Source organism: Condylostylus longicornis, unplaced genomic scaffold (genome assembly GCF_029603195.1).
Source record: "Condylostylus longicornis isolate FDR11 unplaced genomic scaffold, ASM2960319v2 ptg000001l, whole genome shotgun sequence".
NCBI lineage: Eukaryota > Metazoa > Arthropoda > Insecta > Diptera > Dolichopodidae > Condylostylus > Condylostylus longicornis.
In genome coordinates this window covers 875,345-892,560 of record NW_026577970.1, presented here as the reverse complement: position 1 = coordinate 892,560, position 17,216 = coordinate 875,345, and the positions used below count along the sequence as shown (strand labels likewise).

The window sequence follows — 17,216 nt, the reverse complement described above, 5'->3', positions numbered from 1 at the left end:
TTGTATCATATCCTGATATATCTCTCACCCTTAAAAAATTTCTAGCAATAAAAGTGGCACTTACAGATACAATGTATATGATATGATCATTTGTACAATGTAATATGATGTGAAAGGTGTTAATATTATACAATGAAATAAAATTTCATAGACCTACCTACCCGAAGATTATGAAAGTTTAGTAAACCTAATTTTAACTTTCTGTGTTAGAAAATCTAGTCAGTGGCGGCTTAAATCCTCTGGGGTGTTTGTTAAGGGGCTAGAGGGTTGGCCCTTACTTTCTATCCTAAAAAAATTTTTTATCATTAACAATTACTTGGGAATTAAAGAGGGCGATTTAAAATTTAATTTTCAGCTACAAAACTTGGTCGCAACCATTTATGAGTAGTATATTTAAGAGTATTTTTGCCAAAAACGGATTTTTTTGTTAAAGCAGAGAAATCTAGTTCTTCGAATAATGGACTTTGAAGCCTTAGGTGTACTCAACTGGATCATTAAAAAATACAATTTTTTCTAACCTTCTTAAATATTTATTTATCAGATTATTTGGGGAAAAATATTATAATTTAATTAAAGGGTAAATAAATATTAGGTAAGTATGAAGTGACTTAATCGTTTTAATTTGAAAAATGTTTTGCTTCATTTTCGAAATTTCCTTTTCGCCTTAAAGCTTATATGTATATTATGTGATAGAATTTTAAAAATATCCAGCATAAGTAGAATTGTTTTATAAAAATCACTAAAAATGGAAAATTACCGATGAAAATGTAGGGTTTAATGCAATTAATACGATAATTTATAACAAACATCAATCTTTCATTTTGTTTAGGCAAAGTTTTAATAACATAATTTCACAGAGGCTGCAGAAAGATTGATTCCCGACTCCTTTTAGTTCGTTATCCTAAAATTTACGTGCTATCCAGATTTAGAAAGATGACGCAGATTACATGACATAAAATAGTTTTTTTTTGTATTTTTTGTGCTATTATAAATTGTAAAAAAACATTATAATTATATAAAAATAAAGTTGGGTCAAACCAACGGTATACAATGCAGCACTTTTTCCTTCAACAAGTGAAGATACTGCTTTTAACGGGAATATGTAAAGTTGAAATGTTAACTTTGGGATACCCGTACGTTTTTAATAGTTCTATTATACTATAATTGTCACATTGGGTATAGTTGGAAAGTAATCGAGTAAATAATCGAAAGCACCGATGTGTAATCATGTAAAAATCACGTACGAAAATGCATCAATACGATAATACTTTAAAGTTTGGTGTCCAAAAATGTGAAAAATAAGCATCGTTTGCGCATCATATTAAACCAGCTGTGCATCAATTTTTCTGCGATTTTGTATTGATGCAAAAAAATTGGATAGTTTTTAAAATTGATATTTTTAAGTGATAAAAAACTTGATTATTTTTAAGTGGAAGCTGAGAAGCAAATAATTTATTATTTTAACTCAATAGCTAACAAGGTTATTATTTCTTTATGCACGGTATTCATATTTTTAAAGGTTCCATTATATTAAAATCTCCAAAACTTAATTGAAATTAAAAAAAAAATTTTAATAGATTTCCAGTTGTTAATAATTTTAATACTTTTATACAAAACCGTTTCAAAATAAACGCCAAAGTCCAAAATAGAAAGTGTCCAAAAAGTAAAAAAAATATTGCATCAGCAAGGTAAACGCATCACATCGGTATAGCATTAGCAAATGCTTTTTGCACCGACGCTACATTGATGCACATTTTTGATTTCTTTCCGATTATACCCATTGTTTTACACGACCTCTTGTATTTTATATAGTGCTATTTTAAACATATACATACATAATATGAATAAGGTAATTTCAATTGTTTCCATACGACCAAATGAGTTTTGAAATTGTAAATTGTAGGCAAATTTATATACGTTCGTACGGTTATAAAAACAATCTAAGAACATTATTTCATTCATATACGAATGTGAATATATCTTAAAGATTGCATACCTTTAGAATGACGAAAAAAAAAATTTAAAAATTGAAAGAGTCGTTAACATAATGCTCGAATTTAAGGGTTACTTGCGTGAGTTAATAATTATCCTTTTTTAATAATATGTTATTTACCGTCTTCAAATTTCGAGGGGTGATAATTTGGAGGGGTGGAAAAAACTTTCCTCTAACGAAATGAACTATTTATTAGTATCTAATAGCTGCTAAAATTTCAAACTCCTACAATAAAAAAAAAGGATTTTAGATAATTGTAAATTTTAATGTCAATTGTTTTTGTAAAAATTGCAAAATTTGAAAAATGCTTTTGGTTTTACTATAATAAACAATTAAAAAATGGCATTTTTAGAGTTTTGGTGGGCTATAACTTTTAGAGGGGGAGACAGGTAAAAATTTTTCTCTGCGGAAATAGCTTTCCTGTAAAGATCTACATATATACATATGAAATTTTTTATTTTTGTCTTTAGAGGTGTAGAAATTTTGTAAACATGTCAACGGGCGCATGGATAGATGAACGGAATAAAACTAATAAGCACTTTTTTTCAATTCTTTTTGAAAAAGTGCTAAAAATAAAGAAGTGGATAACTTTTCGTATTTTTGTGTATGCAGATTTTTTTTTAAATTGATTGAATACATTTTATTCCTTTTAATTTTTTTGTTTTATTTAGAGTACGACAAGAAACGATTGCAAATAATAGTTTCCTAAACAAAAGAGAAAGAATCAAAATTCGAAAGAAAAATATAAAAATTCAAAGAATCGTTTTTTGTTGTATTTTTTTTTTGTGTGTGACTGTTTTTTCCTATATGGCTTTCGGTGTATTTTTTTTTAAGATTAAATTTTAATATTCCAAAAAGGTTCATGAACTCATAGTTCAATTAACGGTTCATTGAACATAATATTTTGCTAATAAAATAAAAATTATTCTTATCATATTTGAATATTTTTACTAATTTATTATAACATTTATACTGCAAGAGGAAAAAAACAAAAATTTGAGATACAAATAAGATATTGAAGCTTCTTTAAAAATGCAATTGTGTATATATAGTGTTCTTTTAAATCATGCTAACCAGTCTTTCAGAATTTTATACTAGGTGAGAACAAATTGTAATTAATTTTGTTTTCAAGTAATGTTTTTTTTAGCTTTGAAGGTATGAATCGTACATAAACTATTCTTGTGTGAAATATTGATGTGACTTTTAAATTTTGAAGTTTATTACCTGAACAAGTGAGTCCAAGTTTCTTTGTTTAACATAGAAAATTAGAAACGTTAATTTTGGAATAATAAAATTGTCGAATTAATGCGGATTTATTTAATGTTTTATTAATTCTTATTAAATTATCATATTGCACCCTGTTCAAGTAAATCTTTAAGGTACACTTGTGTTTAATTTAAATTTATTTCCTTTCTGGCTGTTTGTTACATATGTATATGTGCGAAGTTTCGTACCGACTATTAATTAATTAAGAAACAAGAATTTAATAAAAATACTTTTTTATAGGTTAAAAAATATGAAATCGATAACACAGGTGTTTTTTTTTTTAATATCCGTAACCTCGTACATAATACAACGCCGTTGGCATTATTTTCACTTTAAATCAAAAACTATTTTACCATAACGCCGTAGTGATTATGAGTTATAAAGCTCATTCGTCGTTTAATTGTATATTGTGTATAAATCCATATCTAAGCACACATAAAACATCGTTAAAGGGGCACCAATGGGAAAGGGTTTTTCACAACCCATAACCATTTATTTTTACACTTTTCAATAAAATGATAAATTTTACACGAAAAAACTATGGTATTCAAATAATTAAACGGCAACACATTGCTTTCCACATTCATGAACACCTTCTACATATACAATCTATGGAAATTTCAGTATGAAGCGACTAAAATAAATAAAATTCTGAAAAAAGTAAACGTTTGCATAAAAAAAAAAAAAAAAAACTAACCGACCGCAATGTGTATTGTTTGGTTAAGTGAAAGTGTTACAGAATATTATAAAAATGCGTGTTAAATACTTCTTTCCAATTTTTAGCACATTAGTAAGCTTATTGTTAACATACCTAGAAAAATGTAAATTTGGCTCTTAGTAGAGGGTCGCTTTGTGCTACCCAAATTCCCTGCTGGCTAGTTAGTTTTGGTAACAACTAGAACTCAAATATTAAATTTCAAGAAATTCCATCAATCCGTTCCGTAGATATGGTCAAAATTGTAAAATCGGCCCTCAGATCAGTTTCCGAGCTCTGATCATTCCAAAAAATTTATATGTTCATTGTTTTAATACGAAGAATTTAAATATTAAATTTCAATGAAATCGGTTGATTATTTCTCTTTATATACACAAAAATGTATATTTGGCCCGTAGTAAAAGTCTAGTTGCTGCTGCCTGATTTTTTCCAAAAGTTAGGAATTTTTGCGGACGGTCGAGCAAAGCTTTTATATGAAATTTCAAGAAAATCGGTTGAATATTTTCTTCGAAATGTTCAAAAATGTAAAACTGGTCCGCTAAAAAGTACAGTTCCCGAGGCCTGATATATCCCAAAAGTTGATCATTCTGTGCCATGGTGGAAATAAACTTACATATAAAATTTCATCAAAATCGGTTCAGCAGAACTTGAGATACACGCGTGCACACACAGACCGACAGATCGATGGACCGACAGGTTGCTAAAAATAGTTTATTTACACTTCCCTACTATGGAGAAGTGCATTCCCACCGAAAACTCCATATGCAAAATTTGCTGCCATCGCATAACCTACCTAGATGTACACAAAATACGTCCGTCGGTCTGTCGGCCTGTCGATCTGTCGGTCTGTTTGTTTACTACGGGCCAAATATACATTTTTGCGTATATAAAGGGAAATAATTGACCGATTTCATTGAAATTTAATACTTGAATTCCTCGTATTAAAACAATGAACATATAAATTTTTTGGAAAGATCAGGGCTCGAAAACTGATTTGCGGGCCGATTTTACATTTTTCACCATATCTACGGAACGAATTGGTGGAATTTCTTGAAATTTAATATTTGAGTTCTGGTTAACTGGCGAGCATTTTTGGGAATTCGGGTAGCACAAAGCGAAACTCTACTAGGAGCCAAATTTACATATTTCTAGGTATGTTAGCTATAAGCTTACTAATGTCCTAAAAATTAAAAAGAAGTGTTTGGCAAACATTTTTAAATTATTTTGTAACCCTTTCACTTAACTAGACAATATACAATGCGGTCGGTTATGTGCTGACCACATCAGATTTTTTTTTTTAATGTAAATATGTTATGTAGTTAATAAAAAAAAGTAAATTCAAAATTTTTTTTTCAAAAAGAATTCTTATCATGTATGTTTACCATTTTTGTTTTACCTAAAAAACAAAAGAAATGACCTAAAACATGTTTTGTTACCTGTAATTCATTATTCTAGTTTATAAGAACATGAAATTTAATTTTATTATTATTTAAATGAAACAAAATAAATTCTGTATATATTTTGTATTTAATCGTTTTTTATTCGCCAAACATCTCAAATCACCATGAACATTTTTAATTCATACGAAAATACCTAATATAACAATATATTTCTTAACAAAAAGTACAATGAGCAATTTTGAATATTCTGTAATACCTGTGGTATTATCATAAACTCCTTTAATGTTTAAAACATGTTAATATTTTTGTATTTGTGCCTACAGAATAACGTTTTACTGGTTGTACAAAAAATGAGACTTTAGCATTTCTTTAATCCATATATGAATTTCGTATGGGAACGCTTTGTCGAGCAGTAAAATTTATTTGCTGTGTAAAATTTAATTTTAATTTATATTTAGTGAATAATTATGTTAATTTTTTGTGTTATTAAATAAAATGAAGATTTATAATTTATATAAATAAATTTTTTTTTCTTCGTAATATTTGGTATGAAACAAAGGTGGATTTTGAAAAATAGTTTTAAAGTTTATTTAAAAAGAAAAAATCACTTAATAAATTAGTATGATTTGGTGTACATTTTAAAGTTTTTATTGTAGTCATATTTAAATAAAATATAATAGTATATTTGATTACCTTCATATAAATAGAAATGCGCCGAAAGTGTTACGTCGAAGAATGCAGAAGCAATAGTCTATGAGAAAAGGAAAACGTGAATACTATACCTACATAATTTACTTTGACAAAGAACGAGATCATCAGGGATAAATGGATACAAGCGTTAGGATAAAGGGATTCAACACCAACGAAGTATTTTTAATTTGTAAGAGCTTTCAATTTTATTCTGTTGCCTACGACAAATATAATTTAATCAATTACCTACCAATGTTAAGATTTTAACATTTTAAATAAGTAAGTAATTTAATCTATTATATAAAAGAAAATTAAATAATTGGGTGTAATTTAGGTGAATCAATAGATATATTTATATGATAAAATTTATAGGGTTTGTCATTAAATATTACTAGTTTTAAGAAAAATGAAATAAAAATTTAATTTTTTTATGTAAATTTGTTATGTAGGTAATAAAAAATGTGAATTTAATTTTTTTTTAAACAATTGTTTTATGTATTTACTATTTTTGCTTTACCTAAAAAACTAATATTAAAAACTTTATAGCTTACAACATTTAGCACAATTCATCTAAAAAGTGAAATATTAAGTAAATACAAAATTCCTTCGATATTGCATAAATTTTGGAGAAGAAAGCCATTTCCGTTACAAGATTTTAATTGTATTCAAATCAATAACCATTTGAGGTACATGCATATTCTTGTGTGAAAAATTAATTCTGAATTTGATATTTAAGGTTCACTTAATTTTTTAAATTAAACGAAATCGGCCCCCGTTTTGGTTTCCGAGCCCCGATCGTTCAAAAAAATTTTATGTTCCTTGTTTTGACACTCCAAATTTAAATAATAAATTTCAAGGAAATTGGTTGATTATTCATATTAGCAAAAATCGAAAATTGACCCGAAAAAAATTCCAGTTTTCAAAGCCGGATATATATCTCAAAATTTGATCAATCCGTGATATAGCCAAAACAAACTCACATGTAACATTCCAGTCGAACTTGAGATACACACATCTAAAATCTACACATCACATCAAAAAACAACTACATACGTACTATATCTAACATACTAACGTACTATATTTAACAACATGTCTAAAATCTACAAATCACAAAAAAACAATCTACATACGTACTATATATTTACATGACCGTAAATTTAAAAAAAAATCTCGCCTTAAAAACAAGTAAGTCGACTTGTAATGGATACAGTAGTGGTTTATTTTTATTTTTACCGACCGCATTGCGTACAATAAGGGAAGTTATGTGATGACAAGTTTTGCGCATCGAGTTTTTGATGAAAACGCACTTCTCCGTAATACTGAAGCGTAAATAAACTATTTTTAGCAACCTGTCGGTTAATCAACTTTTTGGATATATCAGGCCTCGGGAACTGCACTTTTTAGCGGGCCTGTTTTACATTTTTGACCATTTTGAAGAAAATATTCAACCGATTTACTTGAAATTTCATATATAAGTTTTGCTCGACCGTCCGCGAAAATTTCTATTTTTTGGAAGAAATCAGGCATCAGCAACTGGACGTTTACTACTAGCCAAATATACATTTTTGTGTATATAAAGAGAAATAATCAACCAATTTCATTGAAATTTAATACTTGAATTCCACGTATTAAAACAATGGACATATAAATTTTTTGGAAAGATCAGGGCTCGAAAACTGATTTGCGGGCCGATTTTACATTTTTCACCATATCTACGGAACGAATTTATGGGATTTCTTGAAATTTGATATTTGATTTCTGGTTGTTACCGAAAATAACTGGCGAGCATTTCAGGGAATTCGGGTAGCACAAAGCGAAACTCTATTAAGAGCCAAATTTACATTTTTCTAGGCATGTTAACTATAAGCTTGCTAATGCACTAAAAATAGGAAAGAAGTATTTAACAGACATTTTTATAATATTCCGTAACACTTTCACTTTACTAGACAATACACAATGCGGTCGCTTATGTGCTGATCACATCAGATTTTTTCATATTGTAAGTCGACTTACATATAATATTTAAGAATAGGATGTGCGATTTATGTTATATAAAGTGCACGTTTATGCTTATATATACATATGTACCAATTACATTCAATTCATTTGCGGAACGTTCGTTTTTAAACATTCAATTTTCGTTTTTAAACATTTTAAACATTCAATTTTGTTTTTAGAGGCTTTTGGATACTAATAAATGCTTCATTTCTTTAGAAGAAAATTTTTTTCCATCTCCACCCTCTCTCAAGTTATCGCCTCTTGAAATTTGTAAAATTTGAGTTTTTGAAACCTTATATTTCCGAAACCGCAATATTTTTAAAATTTCTATAAATGCAAAAAGCTAACGGGAAATTCCATGATATTAAAAAATATAATTATTTTTCTTAACTCACACAATTAACTCTTAAAATCGAGTATTATGTTAACCCCACTTTATATTAATTTTTGCTTTATTTCAAAGACTGCATAAATCGTTCATCCTAAATATATGCAATCTTAGAATCAGTTTCGTTTATGAATGAAAATAATTTTTATAGTGTGGTGGATATACCTTGTACTTAAAAGCAGTATTTTCACTTGTTGAAGGGAAAAGTGCTACAATACAAACCATTGGTTTGACCCAACTTTATTAAGATAATAAGTACACCAAATTTGAAATCTATGATTATTCTGATACAGTACATTTGTCCTATTTGCACTATTATTAACAAAGATAGTTAGTTTTACAGATTTCTATAGATTTTGTGAAGAAGATTAAAATACTTGGATGCATATTTTTTTTAAGTGTAAGGCTACTTTGATCAACAAAAAAAAACCATTAGTGAATTTGTTCTGGCTGCAAAAGGGCTTCGAATAACTCACCCCTGCAAAATACTCAAATATATTTAAAAGAAAGGTCGAATATATTGAAAAGATGGGTAGTACCCTCGATGTCGAAATCTTACGCTATTCGCACAAATCTACAATCTGTAATCAAGTTCAAAGCAAAGCACATTTTATTAATGTATTTCTCCAAAAATATTCAAAAAGGAAGTTATAATAATATACTTAGTTGTACTTTCAAAACAATTCTTTGTTTGCATAACTTTATAATAATTTGTTCTAATTATAAGAAGATTTAAGAAAAGTAAAATATTGAGTCAGCGCAAAAATTCAAATACGTTAAATAAAAGGTCAATATCCGACGAAGATTCGGTTTGTGTAATGATTGAAGTATTAATAATTAAGCAGTCATAAAACAATCTAATTTATGAATTCTGTCAATGAATGGGATGAAAATATTTTTTCAATTTGTAGGTAAGAGAGCGAAAATAATTTAACAATTTTTTATGTATGGACATATAAATTCTTATCGTGAAAAAATTCGGCAATACGAACAGACCCAGAATTAATTGATTTACACTTGTACATAAAGCTCAATAAGTTCATCCATAATAAGATACATATACTTTACGATTGTAAAAATTTAAATTAAAGCAAAACAGTTCCCAGTTAGAGAAATTTATTCCAATTATTAGTTTTTTTGATTATACTATTTATTTTTCACTCGTTTTGTAACTCAATTTTAAAATTACACAATCACAATGAGACAAAGAAACTTTTATTTTTTTTATATTTGTTAAATTAAATTTTTGATTGCGGAAATTACCAAATTATAATTTATATCCTAATTTTTCTTTAACTAATTGTTAACTATGAGTAAAACGAAGAAAGTAATATAAAAGCATTTAATTTAAGTTTTATTTCAAAAATATATTAACATTTTAATGCTTTTCGAATTAACTATAATTTGCTGTCGACAAAAAAGAAGAAAATAAGGCTAATTTGTTTAAAAGTTTAATTCTGCATAATAATGTTCTGTAATTGGAAAAAAATTGCATTCTTTTAGGTAATTAATTTTGTTTTACAAATTAAACTTAATTAGGAATAAAATTTTCCTTTAATTTTTGTTGGAAACGAGATTAAGTATCATTCAAATGACAGGGTTCTTTAAAGGAGTTTTTTTATTTTTATTTCAAAATTTAATAAAGATTTTTGATATTGATAATCCTTGAAAAGCGTAATTTTAAAATCCTTAATTTATATTCTCTTAGCGCTTTTAGACCCTTATTTCTTATTATGTTATAACTCTTATTTCTTAGCCCTTCGATATCTTTATATCTACGAAAGAACTTATAAAAACTAATATTTCGTAATAAAGACATAACACATTGAACGTGTTGGTTATGTCGAACGTTCGATGTGTCATCATGAGAATAATGAACTTTCTGTGAAAAAAAGTTGATAGTAAAAGTGAATAAATTATGTACATAGATGAAAAATATCCATATAATTTGTATTTCCATACTAATTCGTATTCCATATTTTGGAAAAGTTGGCCGGTTATTTGAAAATTTTAGGATCTGTTATAATAGCGATATACTGATTTCCAATCATATTCATGAAACAGGATTGGAGAAACACTTAAAGAAACCATAATCCTCACGAACAAAAATGAAACATTCCAAAAAAAGCAAGCATTTGCACAGTTACGAGTATACTATACATATCTGCAGCACTTACTTGTATATCATTAGGTATGAGAAATAAACTATTTTATATACCGCAAATATTACTCCCCATAATATCGTAATTATTACGCTATTATAGTAAAAATTCAAAATATGGCTTCTGAAAGCGCTTTGCATAAAATTGAATTAAGCTCTGAAAATATTAAGAAGCTATGACAAAGAAAATAGATTTGGAAAGTTGTTTTCAGTTGAATTTAATATAAATAGAAATAATAATAACATTTTATTTCGACACCAATTGTCACCACTTTATATATTCAAAATTATATTTTAAAGCTAAGGGTATGAAAATGTCATACAAAATGGGTTATTTATGGGTCAAAAATTATACGATTTTTCTACGACAAAATCTGAATAATAAAACCTATTTTTTTATAATTTTGCTTTAAATTCACTTTTTCTTTTACCTTTACTCAAATTTTTTATTTTTAAACTCACTTACAAGTATTTTGCTTTATTTATAACTTTAATAATATTGAAAAATTCCACAATTTTTTTAATTAATTTAATTTTTAAATTCATTCTTTCTCTAAACTCAACTTCTATAATTAAGTTTTTATTTTTATACCCGTACGAACGTATGTTCGAAGGGTATACTAAATTTGCCTTACCGTTTGTAACGCTAAGAAATAACGGTGTTAGATATAGACTCAAGTGTATGTTTTTGATCAGCGTCAAATTCTGAGTTGATTTAGCTTTGTCTGTCCGTCCGTCCGTCCGTCCGTCCGTCCCAACGATAACTCAAAAACTAATTGAACTAAGTTCACCAAATTTTCACAAATGATTTATTGTAGTAAGTGCCAGAACCCTATTTAAATTGGACATGATCGGGGTACCGGTTCGGGTAGCTGCCATACAACCTCAAAAATTATTTGGCTATATTTCAGAAACTATAAAAGCTGTGATATTGAAATTTCACACAAGTGAATATATTAGTAGGGCCGATGTGTCTCGTAAAAGTCGTTGAAATTACTTGGCTCCTTCTGGTACCTGCCATACAACTTCAAAAGTTATTTGACTATATTTCAGAAACTATTAAAGCTGTGATATTGAGATTTCACACAAGTGAATATATTAGTAGGGCCGATGTGCTTCACAAAATTCGCTAAAATTTCTTGGCTCTTTCTGGTAGCTGCCATACTACATCAATAGAAGTTTGGCACAACCAGTATTTTGAATAACACATTGTACTGAAATTTTGCATAAATTAATATGGTAATACGGCAACTTAAAGTCATAGTCTGCCCCATAGTTAGTTATGGCACATTAGTTATTCGCACATAGGATAACAAATTCGTACGGGTATCACAGAGTTGACAGGGTCAACTCTATTTTTTTTCTCGTTTTTATTCTATTTTTTTATGGAGCACATTATCTTGTTCACAAATTTTTTGGTATAGTACAATTCTATATAATAAGATTCAAAAAAACTACATTTTTTCGTAAACTATTATGCTATTCATTAATAATTATCTTTTTATCTAATTTGTTACAAAATTTTACAAAAATGTTATTAATTTTTGAAACAATTGATATTTATTAGATTCTAGAATTCTAGAACTATAGATTTTATAATTCGATATAAATATTGTAAAAATTATCAGTATTACACTGAAAATATGAAAATGATCATTTTTACTGCTTTTATAAAGCGAAAAAATTACCTTAAATTAGCTAATCTAAATTTAAGTTATTATATAAAAATAGTTTATGTTAATAATCTATCATATCTTTTAATCTATAATATCTATCTATAACCTATAATAAAAGGGATAATAAAATAAAGTTGGGTCAAACCAATGGTTTGTATTGTAGCACTTTTCCCTTCAACAAGTGAAAATTCTGCTTTTAACTACACTATGTATACCTATCACACTATTAAAATTATTTTCATTTATATACAAAGCTATTTCTAGGATTGCATATATTTAGAATGATGCATACATGCAGTCTTTGAAATAAGAATGTAGAAGTTTAAGAATGTAGAAGTTTTGTAAACAGACACACGGACAAACGGACGGACGGACGGACGGACGGACAGAGTGAAACTAATAAGCACTTTTTTTCAAAAAATTTTTGGAAAAGTGCTAATGAACCTTAATAAATTATTATACGTATGCAATTAATATCTATAGCCTACGAATTAAACTTGATCTTTTAGGAGCTTTAATTAGTTATTATAACTTTGAGGTCCACATAGTTGTTTTTTATGAGATTTGGTTGCTCGAACATGGTTGCTCCTCATACTAAAAAAATACTAATTTTTTTAGTATGAGGGAATATAGTTCGTGCTTTTCGAATCAGAAAGAACCATATGGTATGGGGTTGCAACATATGTGCATGATAGGCTCGATTCTGAATTTGTTCGAAATGGAAGATTTTCCTAGAACCAACATTTTAGTTGTTAGATTGAATACGCTTAATATAATAAGACTATATCGATCTCATGAGACAAATACAGACGATTTTATAGATAAATTAGATGAAATAATTTAATACTAAATTACGAGTAGAGAATAAGAATTATATCAATAAAATTAAATATAATACAGGCAGCAATCAAAGTGCAGATACCACAGAATTTAAGATCCTTGAAATTGCAGGTAATGTAATTCACAATGAAGATGAAATATTGAAGAAAATGAACTCATTCTTTGTAAATGTCACTCTATCAAAACTTCGACGCTACCAATTGATGTTAACTATTTAAGTAGTCCTGAGTCGGTCTGTCTATGTGTGTACGCGTGTATCTCAAGCTCAGGTTTATATTGATTTTAAAGAGCTTCATCTACAGGCTAATGATCTTTCCATTTTCAACATAGAAGAATTTAAAGGAAAAATACTGGATATTTTCGAAGAAAAACTAAAAGATGCTACTTGTCGATATAAAATGAAAAATGACTTCTGTGGCAACTGCATTAGGTATTTGCTTCAAAAGTTTTAATTTATTCAACATGGAATATCCAAAAAAATGTTATTTAGTTTGGTTTTTTATACAAAAATATTTTTATAATTTAAAAACTAAATATGACAAAGAAAGTATTCATGTTAATTGTCTTATTAATGGTCTAAAATGAGTGTAATTTAATTTATATTTTCAAAACTTAATTATTTTTAAAACTTAAGTTTATAACGAATATTAAAAAATTCTACATACATTATATAAAAAATATTTGCTGAGAATATATGAAACATAAATATAAAAAATGTTTGATTAAGACATGATTAATTTTAAAAGAAATATTTTATTAAAAATGAAATAATAATAATATTTTTATTTTGATTTTCTACAATAAAATAGTTATGTGTTTAATATTTTATATTATAAATTAGTTAATAACTTTAAAATGAAATTAAATTTTTGATTAAATAAACAGTTTTTTTTTACTTTGACTTTACTTAATAAGTTGACAAATTTGTATTATAGTAGATAAGATACCATTTTTGAGAAAGACATGTTAAAGTAACATGTTTAAATGTTGTTTTTTCAATTGAATATAATTTTCATTATATTATTAAGAAATTTGATTAAATCAAATTTGCTTTCTTAAATTGAAAAATGAATTACTAAATTTTTGAAACATGCTACACAAAGTCTGTTATTAATAAAAATTGAAAAGCTAAAGTGTTCTAAACTTTTGGTAATTCAGTTTTAGCTTTCGTAGAAAGGAATTAAATTTAGTTAAGATATTTTTTAACAATATGATGAAAATAATATTCAATATGAGAAACTACATTTGAATAAAATGTTTGTCAAAATAATCAAATAATAGTCATATTGACGAAAATGGGACCTCTAAGGGATTTTGTCACTAAGAAGAAAATGTAATCGTAATGACGAAATTACGATTTAGTTACTATAAAGAAATTTTCATCTCATTGACGAAAAATCAGATGGAAAAATTAATATTCATTATGAAGCAATTTTCTTCCCATTGAATAAAACTACGGTGACGAAACAAATCGTCATCTGAAATAAAAGGAAATAGCTAGTCATCAATATGACAACGCTTTCGTCATCAGAAATACATGTTTTATTGAAGGACCAAATAACTACAGTTTCGTTACGACAATATACGATTTCATCGTATATACGAAAGAATTTTTTCAGTGAATTGTTTTATGTATTTACTATTTTTGTTTTTTCTAAAAAATGTTTTGTTACCTGCAATTTATTATTCTAGTTTGCAAGAACATGAAATTTAATTTTTTATTATTTAAATGAAATAAAATAAATTCTGTATATATTCTGTAAATATATTGTTTTTGTTTTCCAAGCATTCCAAATCTCTATGAATATTTCCAATTTATTCGAAAATATCTAATATAAAATATATGTCCTAACAAAAATCAATCAATTGATTTGATGACACGATGATCAATTGTCAATATACAGTCTATGTATGTACTAGTAAATTGTGTATTACGAAGTCTTATATAAAGATGTCTCTGGTAGATCAGATGGATGACGTAATCAAAGGAACGAGTTAAAGGTAGAAAAATTAAAAAAAAATTTTTCTCGAATTGTACTCGAACCAATGACTTACCTCTTTCTAGGCGGACTGCCAACTGAGCTACAGAGGTATGCAAAAATAAAACTATTTTTATTTTATTCTTACCTTTTTACATCTAGCTAAAGCGATTATTGTAATTAAATTTCCTGGAACACCGATTAATATAAATATAATGCAACATACAGATGCAAAAGTTAATAATCCTTCTGAGTATTCTTGAAATAATTCATCTTCATTCGGTGATGGTGTTACTGTAGTAATGCTACTCAAAAATTGTGTTGTCCTATCTCCTACAGTATAAAAACCACTGTTGCCTAAGAAACCATTAGCATTTGGACCACCACTCACTCCACCTTCACGAATACCACCGCCTCCATCGCCAACAAAATCTGTATATACATATATTGAAAACAAAGAATAAAAATGCAATAATGTTCGAAAAAAAAAGTATTCTTGAAATCTAACTTTTCTTGAATATTTTTTAAAAATTTTTAATTATTAAAATTAAAACTTAATTAGTGAAATTATTAAAATTAAGCATATTTAATGTATAGTTGAGGTGAAGAAAAAAAAACAATGTATGTATGTAAAAAATTGAAAAATAATTAAAATTTTCTAAAAAGATAAACGTAATTATTTTTGTGAATTTATTAAAATGTTTTATTCCTCACTATTTTTCTCTTCTCTGTATTTTTACTTTTGATTAGGAATGGATTTAATTAAATCACTCAATTATTTTTAAAACTGTAATCAATTAAAACTTTTTCAAAGAAAGAAGTTTCAAATTTTAATTATTTTTATTTTTAAATTTATTAGCATAAATTTCTTTTCTAAGGATCTATCAAAAAAAAATGAACAGTTTTAGATTTCAAGGAGAATTTTTCATAATTTTCTTTAATTTAAAATTCCTTTTTACAATTAAAGTTAAATTCAAAGAAATATTTTAATTTACGCCTCAAGTATTTGAGAAATTATTGCAAACATTTTAGACGTACTTTCTTTCGAATTCCAAATAAATTTTTGGCAATTTGTAAATGAATAATAAAAATTAATTTGTAGCAAATTATATGATTGTTACTCAGTTTTTAAAAATCATGAACGTTTCTAAAATATTCCTAAGAAATTATAGCATAACGTTATTTCAAGAAAAGAAATTCATGATTGTGAAACAAAGTATTTCGAGTTAATCAAATTCAAAGTTTAAGTATAATTTAAAAAAAAATGGTTTTTTTATACTTTTCTCTACAATTATGAAACAAAATGAGATGTATCTCTTTGAAACTAAATGAGCTAAAACTTTGATGGAACATATATTGAAATAAGAAAAATTCGAATTTATAACGAAATTAAACACTGCCAAATCTGGCTTAGAAAGTTGTTGCTTACACAGAAATTCATTACATTAAAATTATTCAATTTTTAACTAACAAAATTTAATATTCTCTTACCTTTAAATACATTTGTTGAACTAATATTTGTATTGAAATTTAATAATGGTTCAAAATCATTGTTGATGTTACCAGTTCCATGTGATACATTTGGAAATCCTGTTAATCTTTGATAATAACTATCCATATTTGTTTTTTCCATTTTTTTAATTTAATTTACATTTATCTATGAATTTCATATAATTTAAAATTAACTATATTATGTATGTATATTCGTTATATGTTTCCTCAATTAATTTGAGTAATCAACTTTAATGATGGCCGCAAATGTTTTATAATATCACAATTATTTGAATTTTTTTGTATGAAATTTCATTAAGTTAAATTTTTGTTTTTTTGTTTTATTAATTCCAATTATTTTTGAAATTTAAATTTTGGTATCATATATTTGTATTATATTGTGAAAATGTTGAAAATTTTTTAATTTAATTAATTATTTATAATGAGAAAATTTAATGGAGAATATTTTTTTGAGAGAGTAATAAAATTGGCTTGGATAACAAATTATTTTTGTTATTATAAATGATATTTGAAATTTTGGCAGTATTTTAAAATTGAAATTTTGTATTCATACTGAATATTTTTTATTTTGATTAAAATTATATATCTATTTAGA

The 17,216-nt window shown here is 26.5% G+C and overlaps 1 protein-coding gene across 1 annotated transcript in view; it reads right to left on the bottom strand.

Moving 5' to 3' along the window:
• The window catches only part of LOC129613392 (G-protein coupled receptor moody), a 32,247-nt gene extending 15,389 nt beyond the window's left edge, over positions 1–16,858 (bottom strand). Inside the window, exons 1-2 of the mRNA XM_055527464.1 lie at positions 16,601–16,858; positions 15,258–15,541 (exon numbers count right to left, since the gene is read on the bottom strand). Of these exons, the coding sequence (XP_055383439.1) occupies positions 15,258–15,541; positions 16,601–16,742 (426 nt within the window). The 5' untranslated portion in view covers positions 16,743–16,858. The remainder of the gene's footprint in view (positions 1–15,257; positions 15,542–16,600) is intronic.
• Positions 16,859–17,216: the final 358 nt, after the last annotated feature.